The 18300-nt window shown below is 41.9% G+C and overlaps 1 protein-coding gene across 2 annotated transcripts in view; it reads right to left on the bottom strand.

Moving 5' to 3' along the window:
- The window catches only part of zgc:110158 (uncharacterized protein LOC553590 homolog), a 40946-nt gene that overhangs the window by 14785 nt on the left and 7861 nt on the right, over nt 1-18300 (bottom strand). For both annotated transcript variants that reach the window (XM_034207361.1, XM_034207362.1), the window contains exons 3-4: nt 17051-17112; nt 10796-10880 (exon numbers count right to left, since the gene is read on the bottom strand). In XM_034207361.1, coding sequence (XP_034063252.1) covers nt 10796-10880; nt 17051-17112 — 147 coding nt within the window. The remainder of the gene's footprint in view (nt 1-10795; nt 10881-17050; nt 17113-18300) is intronic.

Below are 18300 nucleotides of genomic sequence, written 5' to 3'. Positions count from 1 at the left end.
GGAGACAGGTCCTATCTGCACTCTGTCCCCCTGGCATCCCCCGCTCCAGGAGCGCAGAGAGAGAGAGAGAGAATAAGATGCAGGAGAGTGAGCGAGAGAGTGAGTTAGAAGATACAAGAGTGAGGCAGAACAAGAAAAAAAGAAAAGATGATACGGGAGACAGAAAATGTTACGAGGAGAGATTTCTGTTCACAATCAATCACCATGGTCACATTACTGCTGTAGACAATTAATGATCGACTATCTGCTCATGCATTTCCACATTTGCTGATTAAAAGCAAGGTACGTAAGGTAGCAGTTGCCACTAGCAGAGGTAGATTTAGTATGCAGTCGGTCTTTATTAAAACCAACTGGCCTGAGGAAACACAACACGCATCCAACCGTGCTTTTCTAGTGTTTTGTGGTGGCACCCACAGAAATGTCTATATCTACCTTTCCATTTAAAGTCGATGCTCGGAAGTAGCTGTCGGAAAGCCTCATGACAAGACTGCCTCGTTGAATCAGAATAAGTTGATTTACTAAGGAATCAAATCTACTGGAACATGTCTTATTAGCATTTGTGCAAGTAAACATATGACTCCTAATGCAGACACAACATACCATAATACAGAAAAACCAGTTCAAAAAGACGGTGCAATCCACATCAGACATTACTGCTGCACTAATTAGTTGATATAATGAACATGGGTTTTTGTAGTCGAGCTGAATTATTCAGTTCCAGTCTGAATGTATGGAGGGGAGTCTGTAAATAACGGGGGAAGCGCCGGGTGGCAGCGCGACTTGAAAGGGCTTTAATGCCTGACGTGCAGCAGGAAGGAGAAGAATACCTTTCTTTCATTGACGAGCTGAAAGTTCAACAAAACCCATGGGACACATTTTCAAATGTCTGCGAATATTTACAGTGTTTAAACTGTAAACTATATTTTAATGGCCTTCTTCGGCAGATCTGCACAAGCACTCTGTAGAAAATAATACCGAGCTGTATTTTACATTACTTGGCTATCAATAATACACTCTCTGGGCTACAGACCTGAACTGTAGATCATCACTTTGGCCTCAGTGTAGAAAAGTGCTTTCTTAAGCATTATTTAATAGCATAACATTTAACATTGTCTCTTTTAAATTATATTTTTAGGATCCAAAGACTATTACGAAAGACCTCAAAAGCTACAAGATTTATACAAAGTAAAAATAAAAAAACTCAATTTAAACTCCCTTGAATAATGATATTTGTACCATTACTTATAAGGTAAATAGTATCGTATTATATATGCATTAACCCTCAATTTTAAATAAGACAGTTCAACTACTCTGTCCCTTCAACCTGTAGAGACGGAGCTAATGGCCCCTTGTAGTTATGGCAGTATTCAATAAAAATCTATAATGACCTTCATATATTATTAACACAAAATATATTTTATTCTGGATAAATGTAATGAGGAAAGAGTCGAGTGTGGCTGGGTCTCTGACAAGTGCTCTCCACAGTTTGTTCACATTTTCCCAGAAAGCATCTCTTTCTGTGTTTGTCATGAAACATCAGACTACTGCATTGACTGTCATGTTGGTTTAGTGGCCATAGAGTAGGGCTGCACGATTTGGGGAAATAATCTAATTGCGATTTTTCGGACAGATATTGCGATTGCGATATTTGTTTTTAAGCGACCCAACGGAAGTTTATTGTAAAATGCGGCCATATCTCCGGCTAGGAAGGTCGTATCAACGTGCTCCCGTCTCTAGCAGCCGCACAGCCCGAGCTACGAGTGAAAGAACTAAACGTACATGAAACTTCCGTTGGGCTGCTGTAAAGTCAAGCTTCAGTTTAAGATTCACCCTGTAATAGAAACATGTGATGGAGCATTACTAACCTGACTCAGATGGTTCACCAAACCATCTAAAGCTCCATTGGAAGCCATTTGGAAAGAGCAGGCACTTTCAAAAATACTTGGCAGGTGATTGGATCAATCTGTCTATCACCTTCTATCATGGGCCACTTCTGATTGGTTAACAATGGCTGGTACATGTGGAGCACAGCACTTCTGATTGGTGTGGATGACTGACACACAAGAACAACAACAACAAAATTGCGATTTGAAAATTGCATCATTTAAAATCGCGATTTCGATTTAAAATCGATTAATCGTTCAGCCCTACCATAAAGGCATACTGAGTAAATGTAGCCACAAAGTCCAAATTTGGCTAGGCATCTTTGCCGCTCTTTTCTACCACCACTCACCTGTCTATTCACCCATGATACCTTAAAAATAATTACTATTTAAATGAATTCACCTGAAAACTTTCTTTCAAAAACAAAGACTAAAAAGCACTGGTGCATTGATCTTTACACTTTGCAATTTGTTAACAATTTTCAGCTAGAATTTGGTGGAACATAATAAAAACAAATCTTTCTTTAATCTTTTGTAATTTGTTTGTATACATCATTAACTAAAATGTGGAGTTTTTCAATGAAATTATCAGGTTTTTTTATTAAATGCCCTTAAAGGTGGGGTAGGTCATTTTGGAGAAACCAGCTCGAGTGCGCTAGAATTTGAAAAAACACAGCCGGAAAAAATCTGCCACTTCCTCACAGAGCCCCTCCTCCAACACACACGAACGCGCACATGACCAATGAGGGCACGAGATAAGTTTGTGCACAGATGGAAGGCTGACAGGCAGGTAGGCCATCCAGTTATTTTAGCGGGGCCGGCTCAGACGATTGGTCGTGCTTTTTACAGCACTACGGCTTCCACAGATGATTTTTTTATGGATTTTTTGTCTAAGCACTTAAGATATCCATTCCTATCGGGATGTTAAGAGCATTCCATGGAATATAACAAAAAGTGTATCTCGAGCCGGTTTCTCAAACTTACCTACCCCACCTTTAATGGGCTCCAGCTTTTCAAACCCAAAAAAAAAAAAGACAATCATTAGAATGTCTTTGGGATTGTGGGTGATGGTAAGAAATAATAAACCTCTTCGGAGAAAGTTTCCTTGGATTGGGACATTTGCACTGTTTCTGCCTGTTAAGACTATACAAGTATTTAGTTATCCTTTAAATCTCCAGGAATATGTTACTGTTCCACTTCCGACGGTTAGTTTGCTGGTATCCGAGTATTCCGACTCTGATTTATTCTATTGAAGCCACTTCCTCCAGGACTGAGGGGGGTTATCTGTTTTGGTCTGTCAGACGCAGGTTTGGAACAGCCTTTGATTTCTTATGCAAATATCAATTTTTCTCAAATCAGGAGAATCCAAAACTAACATATTATACACTATATTTACCTCCGAATGGCACCATGATGGTGTCTTTGTGTCAAAATATTTTTAACAGTGACGTGTTAATCCCCAGTCGCGGCTCCCTGCGAGGACACCATATTGAGTTTGCCTTTTCTCCTAAGTACAAACCCACAATGTTGATGAACAATCTATCAGGGAACAAAAGACTAATGATCTGATTGGCTGGTACAGTACAATATGTAGATGGTGGTACAGAATAGCATTGATCCCTCCCTCCCTCTCCATTTCCCTCTCCTCCACCCATAGGACCTCCCGGACGGATCAATAGTGCTCAACACATTATTGACCTCCGCCTGATACCTTTCACAGGGATAAAGACAGAGACATAAACAGTGGATGCAGAGAGGGGAGAGGTAGCAAGATATGGCCAAAGTATCTGTGTGTGTGTGTGTGTGTGTGTGTGTGTGTGTGTGTGTGTGTGTGTGTGTGTGTGTGTGTGTGTGTCGGTATTTATGTGTGTCCCTGCCTGGAGAGGGTACTAATCTACATTCTGGTTCACACTGATATGTACCTCATCACTGTCTCCTTGACCCACTGTCCTTAGCGCACAGAGAGAGGGAAAGAAGGAGGGAGGAGGAGGAGGGAGGTGAAGGAGTGAGGATGGAGGAGTGTGGAGACGGGAGGAAAAATAGCTGACTGTGGTGATCTAGCTAATTTATCAGCCCAGTCAAAACAGTGTGTTTTCGCTCTGGAGCAACCGGATACGGCTGCTACTCTCACCGTCACGTCTGACAAACAAATACACACTCACACAATCTCTGAAAGCCCAGCTGGTCCTCAAAACTGGCGCACACCAAACACACTCGCACACTTTTCCCCAAAAGCTGCTGCCAAGGCATCAGTACTGAACCAGACAGGCCGACACACACATACACACATACCGGATGACAGCACTAATACATGCTGCAGACACAACATCCACTTAGCCAACACTCCAGAGAGAAGGCAGAGAGGGCGAAACACAAGAATATGAGGAAAAGGAGAAACAACTGTGAACCAGAATATAGCTTCGACTAAACTTACAAGATATTTTCAGAACAAGGAGATATCTGCATATTAATACAACAAAATGGTCCTCCATGTTTCCACACAAATGAAACCACTTTAAATTACCACTGCATTTCTTTAGTGATATCATGAAACTATGTTCACTATTTCCATCCGTCAACATTCAAGAGTTTTAGGTCACTTTGTTGTTTATATCAAGTTACGACATCAAGTTTGGCAAATATCTGTTAGTATCCCAATATCCTTTTCTAGTAATATTGGGTTTTCTTAAAGAGTACAATAGTGTTGTCTGTTCCACCGCTGTTTCACATTACCACCAAGGATCCACTGTTTTTCTAAATAATATTAAAATGACGGAAGGAGACAAACAGCTGCTTTCAGCCGTGTAACACATGAGTCTGTGCCACACATGTAACGCAGAGTTTCTTATCTTTATCACAGCTAATTATCAAGTTTACTAGAGTATTATTTCACTTTTTCCATTACAGCACACTTCTATTGCTGCACAGTGAAAAGACTAAACAGGAAAAGGCAGAATACACGAAAGTATTTTTTTTAATGAAAAAGTGCTTATTTGATTCAACTGTAATGCATATCATTTGGCCTTCAAGTAGAGTATAGGAGAGAAAATAAAACTATAGGTTACTTACGTAACCCCAGTTCTCAGACCCAAGCCACACGAGGACGAAAACGGCTAAACGCATAGGATTAACGCAAACGCAATCAAGCTTCCGTCCACACGCAATAGTTATCCGGATAGTGTCTGCCCACACGAGACCACTCCGTTTAGCTCCAACCGCTGGAGAAGCTGCAGTACATATGCAGGAGCCTGTACGTGGCGCTGTAACTTCCTCCACAAAAGCAGCGAAGAAGCATGGTTGTCATGGTTGCCCTTCTGTTTATTCTCCGCGGTGGGGGCCGAGGGAACCGGGCAGTTTTTCGCCAGTCAACGTGTATTAAAGTTTAAACCTTCCGACAAAATTATAAAAGTGCCGGTCAAAGGTCTTCTTTGTTATTTATTGAGCTTTAAAACAAATGAATAACGACTCAATATAATATAATAATAAAAATACACGGAGCCTCTCTTTTTCCTCCCTCTCTTTGGACAGCGTCAGTGTCTGTCTCATGCAGCAGCTGATCCAGTAAAGAGTGACCCGGCCGACAGTACAAATAAACATATTTATAACTAGGTAGTTTGAGAGGTGTCTCCGTCCTGTCAGATTAGACTTCACTCGCGTTTATGTCCATATCGAGAGAAAGATAAATAATCTGAATTCAGTGTGCAGTTTACTGTGACGCGGGGGTGAGCAGCAGAGGTGGGGAGAGGCGGGGCTATTGCGCAATCATTATCAGAAAATGATCGCTGAAGCTGCAGTACATATCCACAAAAGCAGCGAGTAAGATCCCCCCCGGATGTGTAAGTCTGCTGTAGATGTTGCACAAAGAACTGTAGCATGGTCAGTAGCGTCCGGAGCACGATAGCAACTCTGCGATCCGCCATTGTTGTTGTTGTTGGTGGCGAAAAACATCAGCAATGGCGCGGGGTACGCGGAGGTGAGCAGCAGAGGTGGGGAGAGGCGGGCCTATTGCGCAATCATTATCAGAAAATGATCGTATAGGGCGTACACACGGAGCTGTTTGACCCCCCAGAGCGTTGCGTATGCCATTCTATCCACCTTGGGACCCGTTATCGTTTCCTCAGTCGTTTAGTGCCGTATGCGGTCGTCCTCGTGTGGCCGAATGGTCTATATGACACTAAACAGTAACGCAAACGGCCGTTTTTGTCCTCGTGTGGCTGCAGCCTCAGAGTAACATGAAGTGAGATGTCTCACTATGGGATGCGCCTCAACGCGTATGCAAACAGAAGCATCAATCTCATTACTCCAATCCTGATTGGCTGGTGATCTTGACGTCAACGTCAGGGAATCCACCCACCCTTTAAGTAGCTTGCTATGACGCAGCGTCATTCAAAATAAGCACCTGAAGAAAGAAAACATGATATGTCCTTCAAATGGTGCATAATGTTTGCCAGTTTGGATTTGTGAAGATGCATAAAGCACTTATATATATATAATACTATTTTGGTAAAAATAAAAAGCATCTTTAAATACCCAAGAGGGCATGAATATATTGCATTGTTATATTTTCCTTTATCTAACAAATCTTGTCATTTTACAAGATGTGAACTTTGAATAATGGAAAAAACATAATTTGAATAATAATGAAGAATAGCTCATTCCCTGATAACAAGTGCTCTTCAGTGTTAGGATTTCAAGACATCCTGTGGCTACTGGATTTAAAATAAAAAATAAAAATGTTTTCCGATCCGGCTCCCTCCCCCCTTTTTTTATCTATGACATTCGGCCACTTACTCCATTTTCAAACACCTTAACAACCGTCTGTTTTCTTCATGCGGTCTACATTGCCCTCTCCTTCTCGGCACTAGGCATTGTGGGTAAACAGCTAGATTGGCCAATCAATCTTCTCTCGGGAACAGAGGTAGTAGTGGTGGTAATGGAATGAGGGAGGGAGGAGGGGGGTCAAGAAAGAGATAGGAAAAGAGGAGGAGAGAGGGAGTGAGCGATAAGGCGAGAGAGACAGCGGACTGGAGAGTAAAAATATAGTAAAGACGGTGAGGGGGGGGGGGATGCAGATGCGGGGGCGTCGCAGAGAAACCACAAGCAGAGAGAGAATTGCAAAAATGCAAAAAAGACAGAGAGAAGAGTGAGAAAGGAGTGAGAGAAATGATAAGAGTGGGCAGATGTGTAAATACAGCGTGAACAAGAACAGTGCAGGAAGAATAAGACTAATCATGAAATCAAGAAATAAGTATCAACATCACATTGCTGATTTAATACAGTGCATACACTGTCAAAACACTTTAGGTGAATCGTATAGGTCTTTAAGAAGAGGTGTGTACCACACACACACACACACACACACACACACACACACACACACACACACACACACACACACACACACACACACACACACACACACACACACACACACACACACACACACACACACACACACACACACACACACACACACACATCTCCAGGAACAAGTCGATGAATCGCAATTAAACCAATTTATTCTAGCAATGTCGAACAATCACCAGGCTTCGATCAGATGTGCTTTTTGTGAAATGTTTTTCTAATGTTGAGTAGCTCCTAACTGTGGAGTGCTTAGCTCGGAAGATCAAACTCCCATTATTTAAATTACAGGAGTGGATGGACTTGATTTAAGACGGATTTAACAATTAACACTGCTAATCAAGCCAGCAAATTAATTGGCGTAAGACATGAAGGTACAATTAATGGAGCTAACTATAAGACATTAAAATGTACTCTTGGTCTCAATCATATCATTTGGTTAGGTGTATAATTCAGCATTTATCATTATAAAATGGTATAAAAAAAGAAGTCTATATATTTTAAATGTATAATATGTCAAGCCATTTAAGCCTTATCTAAAAGCCTGCGTGAATGATATCATTACAAAACACTTAAAATGAAATGAATCAGCATATGAAGAAAAAATTGCCTGCATCTGCTTTCCAAATATTAAACCCTTTATGCCTTCCTCTTTGGTGAATAATATGCTTAAAGGAACTATAAACTTGACATATACCGAGTCACTCTAAGATAGCAGCCCCTGCATGACTTTTATAACCAGGGTCCATGTGGAAAGTAGCCTTTACTGTATCGATAAACCTTTCCAGAGAGAGCTGTGATAATACCTCATAAATGCTTGCTCACCACAATTCTCAAAAAGACTAAGAAACTCTTTTGAGGGAAGGTGAAATATCTTTTTTTTCTCTTCCTCCCATGCCTCTAACCGGCTCATTCTTTTGAAACCAGTAGAAAGGGACCTGTGCTCAGAGACTAGCCTCAGGGGGCTGGAGCCAAAATTAAACTGGTCCCGTCTAGTTCGCTTTATCACCGTTAGGAGCAGACAGCCAGCGACCATGTAGCACACCCATCTACATTGATACACACACACACAGCCGGGGTTAACTGGCACACTGGCACTGAGGGTGTGAGCCCCTCCACCCGCCATCTATGGGCTGGTTGCCAAAAATGCTCCACGTCCAAAAATACACACGCAACACACACCAACACACACGAACGCACACACACATAAATCCCTAGCTTAGCCTCAGCCCAGTGCTGGGATTACCGGATTAGAACTCTATTCCATTATCTCCCCCCACTATACAGCACACACACACACACACACACACACACACACCACACACACACACCACACACACACACACACACACACACACACACACACACACACACACCACACACACACACACCACACACACACACACACACACACACACACACACACACACACACACACACACACACACACACACACACACACACACACACACACACACACACACACAACACACACACACACACACACACCACACACACACACACACCACACACACACACACACACACACACACACACACACACACACACACACACACACACACACACACACACACACACACACACACACACACACACACACACACACACACACACACACACACACACACACACACACACACACACACACACACACACACACACACACAATGCCACACTGTCTTGACCAGAGAGGACAGGCTGTAGAACAGTGTCAATCACAACACATGCCATTTACACACAAGTGGATACAGTTACCCGTCGAAGTGGTGAAAAACAGCCACATATTTACATTTGTATTTGGCATTACTGGACTCCTTCTGCATGAGACCTGGTTCTGAGCACCTGTGACAGCAAGTATCTCCCCCCCGTCTCCCCCCCGTCCCTGGGCAAGACACTGAATCCCTTCAAACTCCGGAAAGACTGTTTCATAGCTGAACGTGACCTCTAGATGGGGGGAAAGAAAAATGTTTCCTTCAGACGCCCAACGGCATCGAATAATTCCTCAAGGACACAGACATAAAAACGTACAGTGTAAACAGAACGTAAGGCTTTTTTTAAGGCTACAGAGTTTTTCTTATTTTACTTGAATTGTGATTTTACTCACTGGCGGCAATTTCATTCACGTAGTTTAACATCACCACTGTACAGCACACAAAAGGCTCAATCCTTAGACACTGTCTCAGAATCTAAAAGATTTATTCTCTCACGATTTCTTGATAAACCATTGATACTTGACAAAGTGCTTGGAGCGTTTTTGGGCCCTGCTGGTTCTGGATGTAAAAGTCCCACTCATTTCTCTGCAGACACTTTTAAAAAAGCACCTCAAAGGCTTAGTAATATTTGATTCTTTGATATTAAGACAAAAAGGTAAAAGCCTGAGTAGATAAATGAGAGAAGGGAACTACGATTCTCAAGCTGCACTTTGGTAGAAATATCCAGTTCTGTAACAGGAGCACATATAACAGGTGAAAGCATAAAATGGTGCTACTGAGAATTTTTGTTTACGTGTAAAATATGCATTATTATAGTGACATGATTTGCTAGTTATTTTGGCCAATGTGTATGAAACACAAAACATCAAACATTGAGTCTGTTACCCAAGAGCCCTCATGCAATCACGTGAGCTAGCTATCGCATTATGATTTTAATAGTTTGGTGCTTTTTTTCTCTCCATTAAAAAAAGGTATGTCTTTTACTTGTATAACATGTTAAAGGAAAATAATTATTTCACACATTGTCCCAAGATGTTAGAAGACAAAGAAAACACAACAAATCACGAGACAATCATGTGACGGCCCCAGAGCCTGTGTTCAGGTGTGTTACAGGTCTTACGGTGGGGTGGAGCTGAAGAGGCCCCTCAGCGCGATCGCGGACACCTGGCCGGAGCCGAGGTGCTATTAAGCCCAGCTGCCCGGAGTCACATGGGGGCCCTGACTCTCTCCAAGCCGGCCGCAGGAGGAGTAACACGGCGATCATCTCCCCTCGTCCATCCATCTTGTACTTTATACTGAACAACCGCAATAAATGTGCCGTGGTTTTTGGAAACTCGTGTACGTCTTGTCATCTTTCCGTTGTGGCCTACGAGCCGGTCATAACAATCAACATAAAACATCTGAAAGACTCTTCAAATCCCCAAAATGTAAGATAAATACAAAATAATTCCCACAGGGTCCCCTCTCCCTCTCTTTTAACCAAGGGGTCCTTGGCCTGAGAAATGTTGAGGACCCCTGAATATTTGTTTGTGTAGTCATTAGTTTACAGTCAGCTGGGATTCTTCTAGTTGTTGAGATAATATTAAAAGTTTGACTCCCAGTAGAGTGGATTTCTATAGAGCCGGTCTAATTGTGTCTTAAAAAGTGCAGACTTTCCTCTTCTGGCTGGTGAAGGTGCCTCTTGAAGATTATTCCTCCAAGTTTCTATACAAACCTGTACATGTGTGTCTCAAGCATTCATACAAAGAAACCACTGCTACAGTGAATGAGTGTGTGTTTCTGTGAGAAGAAGCGGCTGCAGAGCCAGTTGTCACTTACATAGTCATGGAAGGCCTTCGCCTCACTGGAGTGCTCACATGTCTCCCTTCGGTCTGGAGCCGCACAATACAAGTCCCAGAATACACTGAAAAGAGGGGGGGGGGGGGGTTGGGACGAAGAGGTCAGAGGTTAGCATACAGAGCAATACAAGCAAATGTGTAACAGCTATTCATAACCCATTCACACACTCTCACTATCTCCCTAGCGCTCTTAAACGGCCTCTTATATACTTGAGCATCATTGTAAGAGGGACACAATGCCAGTGTCGCCCCCTCAATCAACCTCTCACTCACTCAAAAATACACACACACTCTCTTGTGTTACAGTACATGCATGGACCTTTTATTGACTGCATCCATTTCTTAGCTTCAAACTTGAACGGTTAGACTTAAATCATGAATATAGAGCTAAACTCAATGACAAACATATTCTTTTACCAGGGATAAGATTTGCTCATAAAATGATCTCCAAAAGGTCAAGGCAATAATAAGAGTTGACACAGAGATAGACACAAAATGTCTCCATAATGGATATTTGTTTCAGTTTATATAAACAGATTAAGTGGAAAATCTGCTAGGCAACAACGCTGAGGGATGGTGTGCTACCTGTCTAAGAGGCCTTCATTGAATCAGTCTTTGTGCATTGATTTAGTGGAAGTGCTATACACAGAGTAAAACAGCGACATGGCTAACGAGGGGACCAATCAGGCAGCCACTTCACAGGGCCCGACAATCTGTGTTGCACACAGACATGTTGAAAGCCCAACATCTGGAATTGTTCGTACACCTCTGCACTTCTTAAGACATGCTAGATATGAGTGAGTTGATTGAGATCATTAAAGAGGCCCTATTATGCTTTTTGGAGTTTTCCTTTTCCTTTGGTGTGTTGAATAGGTTTTTGTGCATGTAAATGGTCTGCAAAGGATAAAATCCTGAAGTTCACACCAGAGGGAGTTTCACTCCCACACACTCCCCCCCCCCCCACCTGCCTGAAACGCCTCCATTTGAATCCTTTGTTTACTTTGGGAACATCGTGACATCACTTTGTAACACTTTTGTTGGCTAGCGATCCAAAACATAGTACATGATAGGGGCGGGACAACTCTAACAGGTTGACCAATCACAACAGAGCTGTTCAGCTGACCAATCAGAGCAGACTGGGCCCTGGTTTCAGACAGAGGGTGAAAAGAGGTGCTGCAGCACAGGCAGTATGAAGGAGGACATGTCACAGTAGAGGCACACAATACAAATATGAACCTGATAGCATATGAGCATAATAGGGCCCCTTCAAGAGGCCTTTATACAATATTTTGATCTCTAAAAGTGTGTTTTCCTCCAACTCCTCTTTAGCGTATGGACTGAGGGCTTGGTTGAGCTACAGATGATAAGGTTGTCAGTGCTCAAGGACACATCAACAGGGAGTAATTATTAAGAGGCTACAAGACCTGAACCTTCTATTCAACAAGGTTATCTGTCCCTTCACTGTAAGCCTCAACAAGGAGAGGAGGTAAAGAAAAGGATGTTTACCCAGGTATAAAATACAACATTATATTATTTATTTTATTTTGCAAAGACACAACCTACATCTAGGTTTTGGCCCTTAATGAACAAGAGAACACACTTATTCTCAAGATGTATCCGTGCTTTTTTTTTGCTTTTAGGTTATTATTCTGTTCCTTCATTTTCTTTTTATTAAAACATGTCCTTGGTATCACATTGCTGATAGTGCTTTAAAAAGCATTCTTCTGACTCAGCAGAGCCACCCCCCGAGGTGAACAGTTACACTCGATACTGTACTTTTCAAAGAGCATATAAGAGTACATTTACCAGTCAGTAATTCTACATCTACAGGTTTTTAAATATGTGTTCCTTTGTAATATGTACACTGGTAATTTCAGTAATGTCCTTCAGCCACACAGTGAATAATATTCTTCATCCAGTGGCCCACTTTGTGTAGCTTTCATTTAATATTCCTCATAAGAGCAAGTAAAAAGGCTATAACAAATAATCACAAGAATGCAAAGAATCTGCGATACCCACATGCAATAAAACACATTTTATTTGTATTTGGTGCCTTTTTCTGTCATTCCCCACTTTGAACAGGTGGGCCTTTTCAAGCCCCACCTGTTCCTCATCGCTCCAATAAAATGGTAGGCCAAGCTTAAAATTGTCAAATGTATCGTTCTGTAACAGGGGTCTCCAACCTTTTTTAGGAGGAGAGCTACTTAAATAAAGTAAGTCGTGAGCTACTTTTACTCCTCTTTTTTTTGTTTTTTGCAGTGTATATATTTAGCACATTTTAACATTATTATATGCTTACCTTTAACCTTTGTGCGCTGTTTGGGTCTGTGGGACCCGTTTTCAGCGTTTACTAAAAGAAAATGTATTCAATTGAATTATTTTAACCTGCTTTATTTGGGGGTGGACCCCCGGGAAGATTTCTTTTTAAATGTTGAAGTTAAAAGCATCAATCTGGTGCACTTATGGATACAGCTCTCAACACTCATATGAAAGAGAGCTGTATACTTTTCAATAATCCAAACATCTTTAGAATATGATCACAACCAATAACAAATCATTTCAACTTGTTTATTCTTATTAGGGGTCGACCGATTATCGGCCTGGCCGATTATCGAGGCCGATATTCCGCATTTTACAGATTATCGGCCTTTTTTTAAATCAAATTGTCGATACAACTTTAGCTCTGATGCAGCCGTTTCTCTGGCTGCAGTCACCACTGTTCACGAGCAATATCCCGCCCACAGCGCCATCTGATTTTCCGGGCTGCAGCCAGCGTCTCGCAGCGGAGAAACTGGGACGCGCTGGGACGGCTGCTAGTGGAGCCTCGCAGCAACTCTGCTTTCTGCACCACAATCTGGTGCTGCTGAATTGGGACTACTAAATGAGTGAGACTCAAATATCAGAAGTTCAGAACAAGTTTTAATTTTATTTTTACTCAGGGTCACAGAGAGGAAACCAGTTTTAAGATGTTGTGTTATTCTACATTTTGACACCAAGATTTTCTGATTTTACTGCAAATGTATATTGGTTCCAAATATCGGTCTCCTTGATTACTATCAATCAATGTTTATTTATATAGCCCAATATCACAAATGTTACATTTGTCTCAGTGGACTTTACAGTTTGTACAAAATATCAGTATGACAATACGACACCCTCTGTCCTTAGACCCTCACATCGTACAAGGAAAAACTTCCAGAGAAAACCCACAGTTTAAAGGGAAAATGGGAGAAACCTCAGGGAGAGCAACAGAGGAGGGATCCCTCTCCCAGGACGGACAGACGTGCAATAGATGCCGTGTGTAAATCGAAGAGATAATACATTTTACAGCATAGGTAGACCAAATGTTTGGAAATGCATGTGTCTATAATAAGAAGATGAATCCACGAGGATGTCAACAATCCTGTGGGAGCCATCAGGGAAGTAGTATGGTGAGAGGCAGGCAGGACTTTACTTTTCTCATACTGCCTGTGCTGCAGCACCTCTTTTCACCCTCTGTCTGAAACCAGAGCCCAGTCTGCTCTGATTAGTTAGCTGGCCGGCTCTGTTGTGATTCAAATCAAATCAATCAAATCAAGTTTTATTTATATAGCACATTTATAAACGATTTTTGGTCGAGCCAAAGTGCTGTACATATAATAAAATTAGCCTACAGTAGAGACACTTTACAGCAAATACAACAGCACAGATTGTTCAGAATATCAGTATGAGAAAAACGACACCCTCTCGTCAACCACTTATACCTCATTCACACCAACGGTGTTTCAGTGCCGGTTCGGAGCTGGAGCTTGAAAAGCACCGGGTTTTCGTGTTCACACTGCAGCGGAGCAGCCTCTTAGCTCCAGAATCCGGTTCGTTTCAAGCACCAACAAATTGTCCGGCCAGAGCAAAAGCACCACATACGTCACGCTTACGTCGAGGCGGGGGCAGAGACAGGATCAACTCCTGAACAACAACAAAAAGCCCGCGTTTTATCCAGTTTGTACACAACGATGGAGAAACTTAACAAGAGTTTCAGAGTTTCAGTGTTTCTGCCATAGACTGTATATATAAAGGTTTCTGCTCATGGTGAAGCAACATGTCTGCGTGTTAAGGTGGAACCTGAGCATTCACGTTGATCACCTCTCATTATAAATCTATAAAAATTCAACTTTACTTCACGTGTTCATTTGAGAACAGCTGTTACATACCTGGGTGAAGGTTACAGTTCATTTAAATGAAAGATACAACGTTGCTCCACACTCATGGTTCAGTCCACCTTAAGAAATAAGACCGACCTCGGAAGCAGTTGTGTTTTAAAAAAAAACTTTATTGACACGAGTACACTTTTTTTATAATATAGTCTAAACCACATAAATGACTCCGGAAAAGCTGCAGATAGAGCCATAAGAAATGAATGCAACTGATTTCATCCGCGCGGTTTGGCTTTATGAAGCAGGCACGCAAACGGTTACGTCATGACGCAAACGATGACGCAACGACGCATTACCAGTCGGACTCTGGGCGGTGTGAAAAGAGCTGGAGCTAAACCGAAGAACCGGTTCTGAACCTGAAAAGCTCTAACACGGAGCTTGAACCAGAGTTGCGTTGGTGTGAATGAGGTATTAGAGATGTCCCTTCCCTTAGGATATCACATACAATGTGTTGGAGTGCTAGCCAATAAGGAGCGTGAGTGTTACGTAGCGATGTCATTATGTTACAGAAGTAAGACATCTACCAATTCCACAAATGTAAGATGCTTTTGTTTCTTAGGTCTCAGTGAGTCTATTACTCTATTTGATGGATAGAATAAGGCTGGATATAATCTGTATCCTCTCATTGTCAACAAATCCCCTGGAAAAGACTCAAAATAGGGGAGGGGGAGAAATCAGATTACTGATTACCAGCTGCATGTTAACTAGGGTTTTACAGTAAAACATATTTTATAATTACTTTAAGTGTTGTGTGATTCCTTGACCCATCCTGATTTCCTGCAAAAAGCTTGACTATGAACTGAACCTGCAATTTCAAAAACAAGTGAAACCGTTGATCGGGGCTTAAGGTGATGACCGCAAGGGTCAAATCTTAGCCAGGGGCAGAAATGACAGGAGGGGGACGGGGGGGGGGAGGAGGAAGACAGCGGAGGGAGAGGTGACACAAAGGAAGATGGAATGCAACGGGTTAATCTGCTAAGAATCCCTCTCCCTCATGAACAAAGGAGAAAAGTGGGAGGTGAGGGGCACACAAAGGGTGACGAGAGGGTGAGGGGGGGAGGGGAGTCCATTCCCTAACCATCTGGATCTATTGTTTCAGGATCGGGGGTGAAGGATGGAGAACTGGAGGAGGGGAGAAGACGGGGAGGGAGGGGTCACGTCCTCACAGAGTCTGGTCAACCCCAGGCTGAGACTCTGCTCCACCTCCCATCTCCGGAAGTCATTTCAATCATGACTGGAGCACCAACAATAAGTCAAAATCTGGTCATTTTCAAAACATGAATCTGTTGATGTCTATATCATTTATGAGTTGAACATGCTTAACATTTATTTGGCTCTTCCATGAGCCTTCAGACCATTGAAGCTACCGTTTGTGCATGTGACAGTAATTAATTTATGTAAGGTTAGGATGAGATCTTAGAATAGGTACTAAAATATCCCAGCACCAAGTATTACCAAAACTTCTTTGGTCAAAAGATGCCTGATTTAGATCCTTTTTCTACACAGATCTGACAAAAGAGGGCCATTTATCTGATTTTGCTGGCAGCCAATCATCACAAGCGTTATTCAGTTTAATGTGGCATGTTATTGGCCTATTACCAAATCAGCTACAACCCAATTATGGTGTTCTGACGTCAACTTCATGTATTTCACAGAGTTAGCAATTTATACTTTTGTACCTACTATTGTATATCATTTTGTAAATGCAATAACAAAATATTTTGTGTTAAAAAAATATTTGGATCTGGAAGAGAGGTGGTTAGGGTTAGGGTGGGTATCAATGAAGTAGGATAACTACTCATCAAATGAAGTGCTTTATTAGTGTCGCTATTACTGTAAGGGTACTGGTGTTAGTAACGTAATAAAACAAACAATACCCAGACGTGTATGATGGTCACTAGAGTCCTGTTAATGATTGAGTATGTATGGCGAGGTATGATACACAGCTTTAGACATGTACTGTAAAAACTGTTTACTCACACAAGTAAACAACATGGATAAGCTTACTGTGAGAAAAAAAAGAATAGCAAACTGAAACTCACCACCACCACGAATGGAGGAATCCAGGAGGCTCCCCTAATGTAATATTCTTCTCCCATCGAATCTGGAGGAGAGGAGAGAAGAGTCACTTGTGGCCACTAGAGAGAGGATTATGTCTGCAGGTCCAGGGGTTAAGAGCATATAATCAGTCAGTCTCAAACTGTCAATGGCCTCGGACGCGAAGATAGGCATCTATCTGCCTCTGTCGATCTCCATCTTCCTTCTGTTACATCTCTGTCCTGTCTGCCTTTCTTTCTTTCGTTACATATGAAATGCTTTATGGATACGGGAAAGTCATGTACTCACTTACTGTCTTCCCCCAAAAGGGCTTTTAGGAGGAAATGTAAACAGTCAACACCATGTCTACAATGTCCGAAGACAACTGCGTCAGATGTTTTGACACTAAGATTACCAATGGCAGACAGGGAGCATGATCTGGTGTAACTTTATAGGATTTCCTCTTGAAAAATTAATGCAACAGCTCAGGTGCGGCAATCAAGTTTAGCATGTTTGCTCTGACACCGCAAGTTGTTGTAAACATGCACTTTAGCTGGGTCATGGCGTGTGTAGTTTTACTACTGAGGAAAGCCGTTTTTATTCTCAAATCACCAAGGCCAATGTAAATTCATCACTAATTCTTTATTTGCCAGTCTAGATACACAATTGAAGACAAAGAGAGAATAACAAGGATTGGCTCAGTGCTTTTGAAACAGCCTGTCCTCCTCCAAAAGACTACCAAATAGGTTGATTGTTCAGCAGCTCATTACGACCTATAGTCACGTTTGAAAGTTTAGCACCTCTAGTGGTCGTATAAGAAACAACAATTTGCGGCATATGGGCTGATGCTACCGTTGATTGCAAATGCTCCGGAGGGTCGTATATTCACAAATAACCCTCTCTGTAAAATCCTAAATTGTAGAATAGTTTGACCATTAAAATGCAATAATAAAAAAGAAAAAAAGAAATCGTTTTATTTCAATTATGTTGTTTTCATAATCGTTGCAAGCCAAAATCGTAATTGCGATTAAAATACGATTAATTGAGCAGCCCTACCGTGAGGGTTGACGCTAACTTTACATGGACGCTGCCGTCAATAGAAATGAATTGGGGGAAAGACGTAGTATATACACGTTCTCCTGGCGAGACCTCGAATAATCTTCGTAATATCTATCAAACTATAGATCCTACACATCCACTGGACGTTAGGGTAGTCCTTTAAATTGAAAGTCGGAAAGTCTAAGCTCCAACCCCC

The sequence above is a fragment of the Gymnodraco acuticeps genome, unplaced genomic scaffold (assembly GCF_902827175.1).
Source record: "Gymnodraco acuticeps unplaced genomic scaffold, fGymAcu1.1, whole genome shotgun sequence".
NCBI lineage: Eukaryota > Metazoa > Chordata > Actinopteri > Perciformes > Bathydraconidae > Gymnodraco > Gymnodraco acuticeps.
This window is presented reverse-complemented; position numbering and strand designations above follow the sequence as displayed.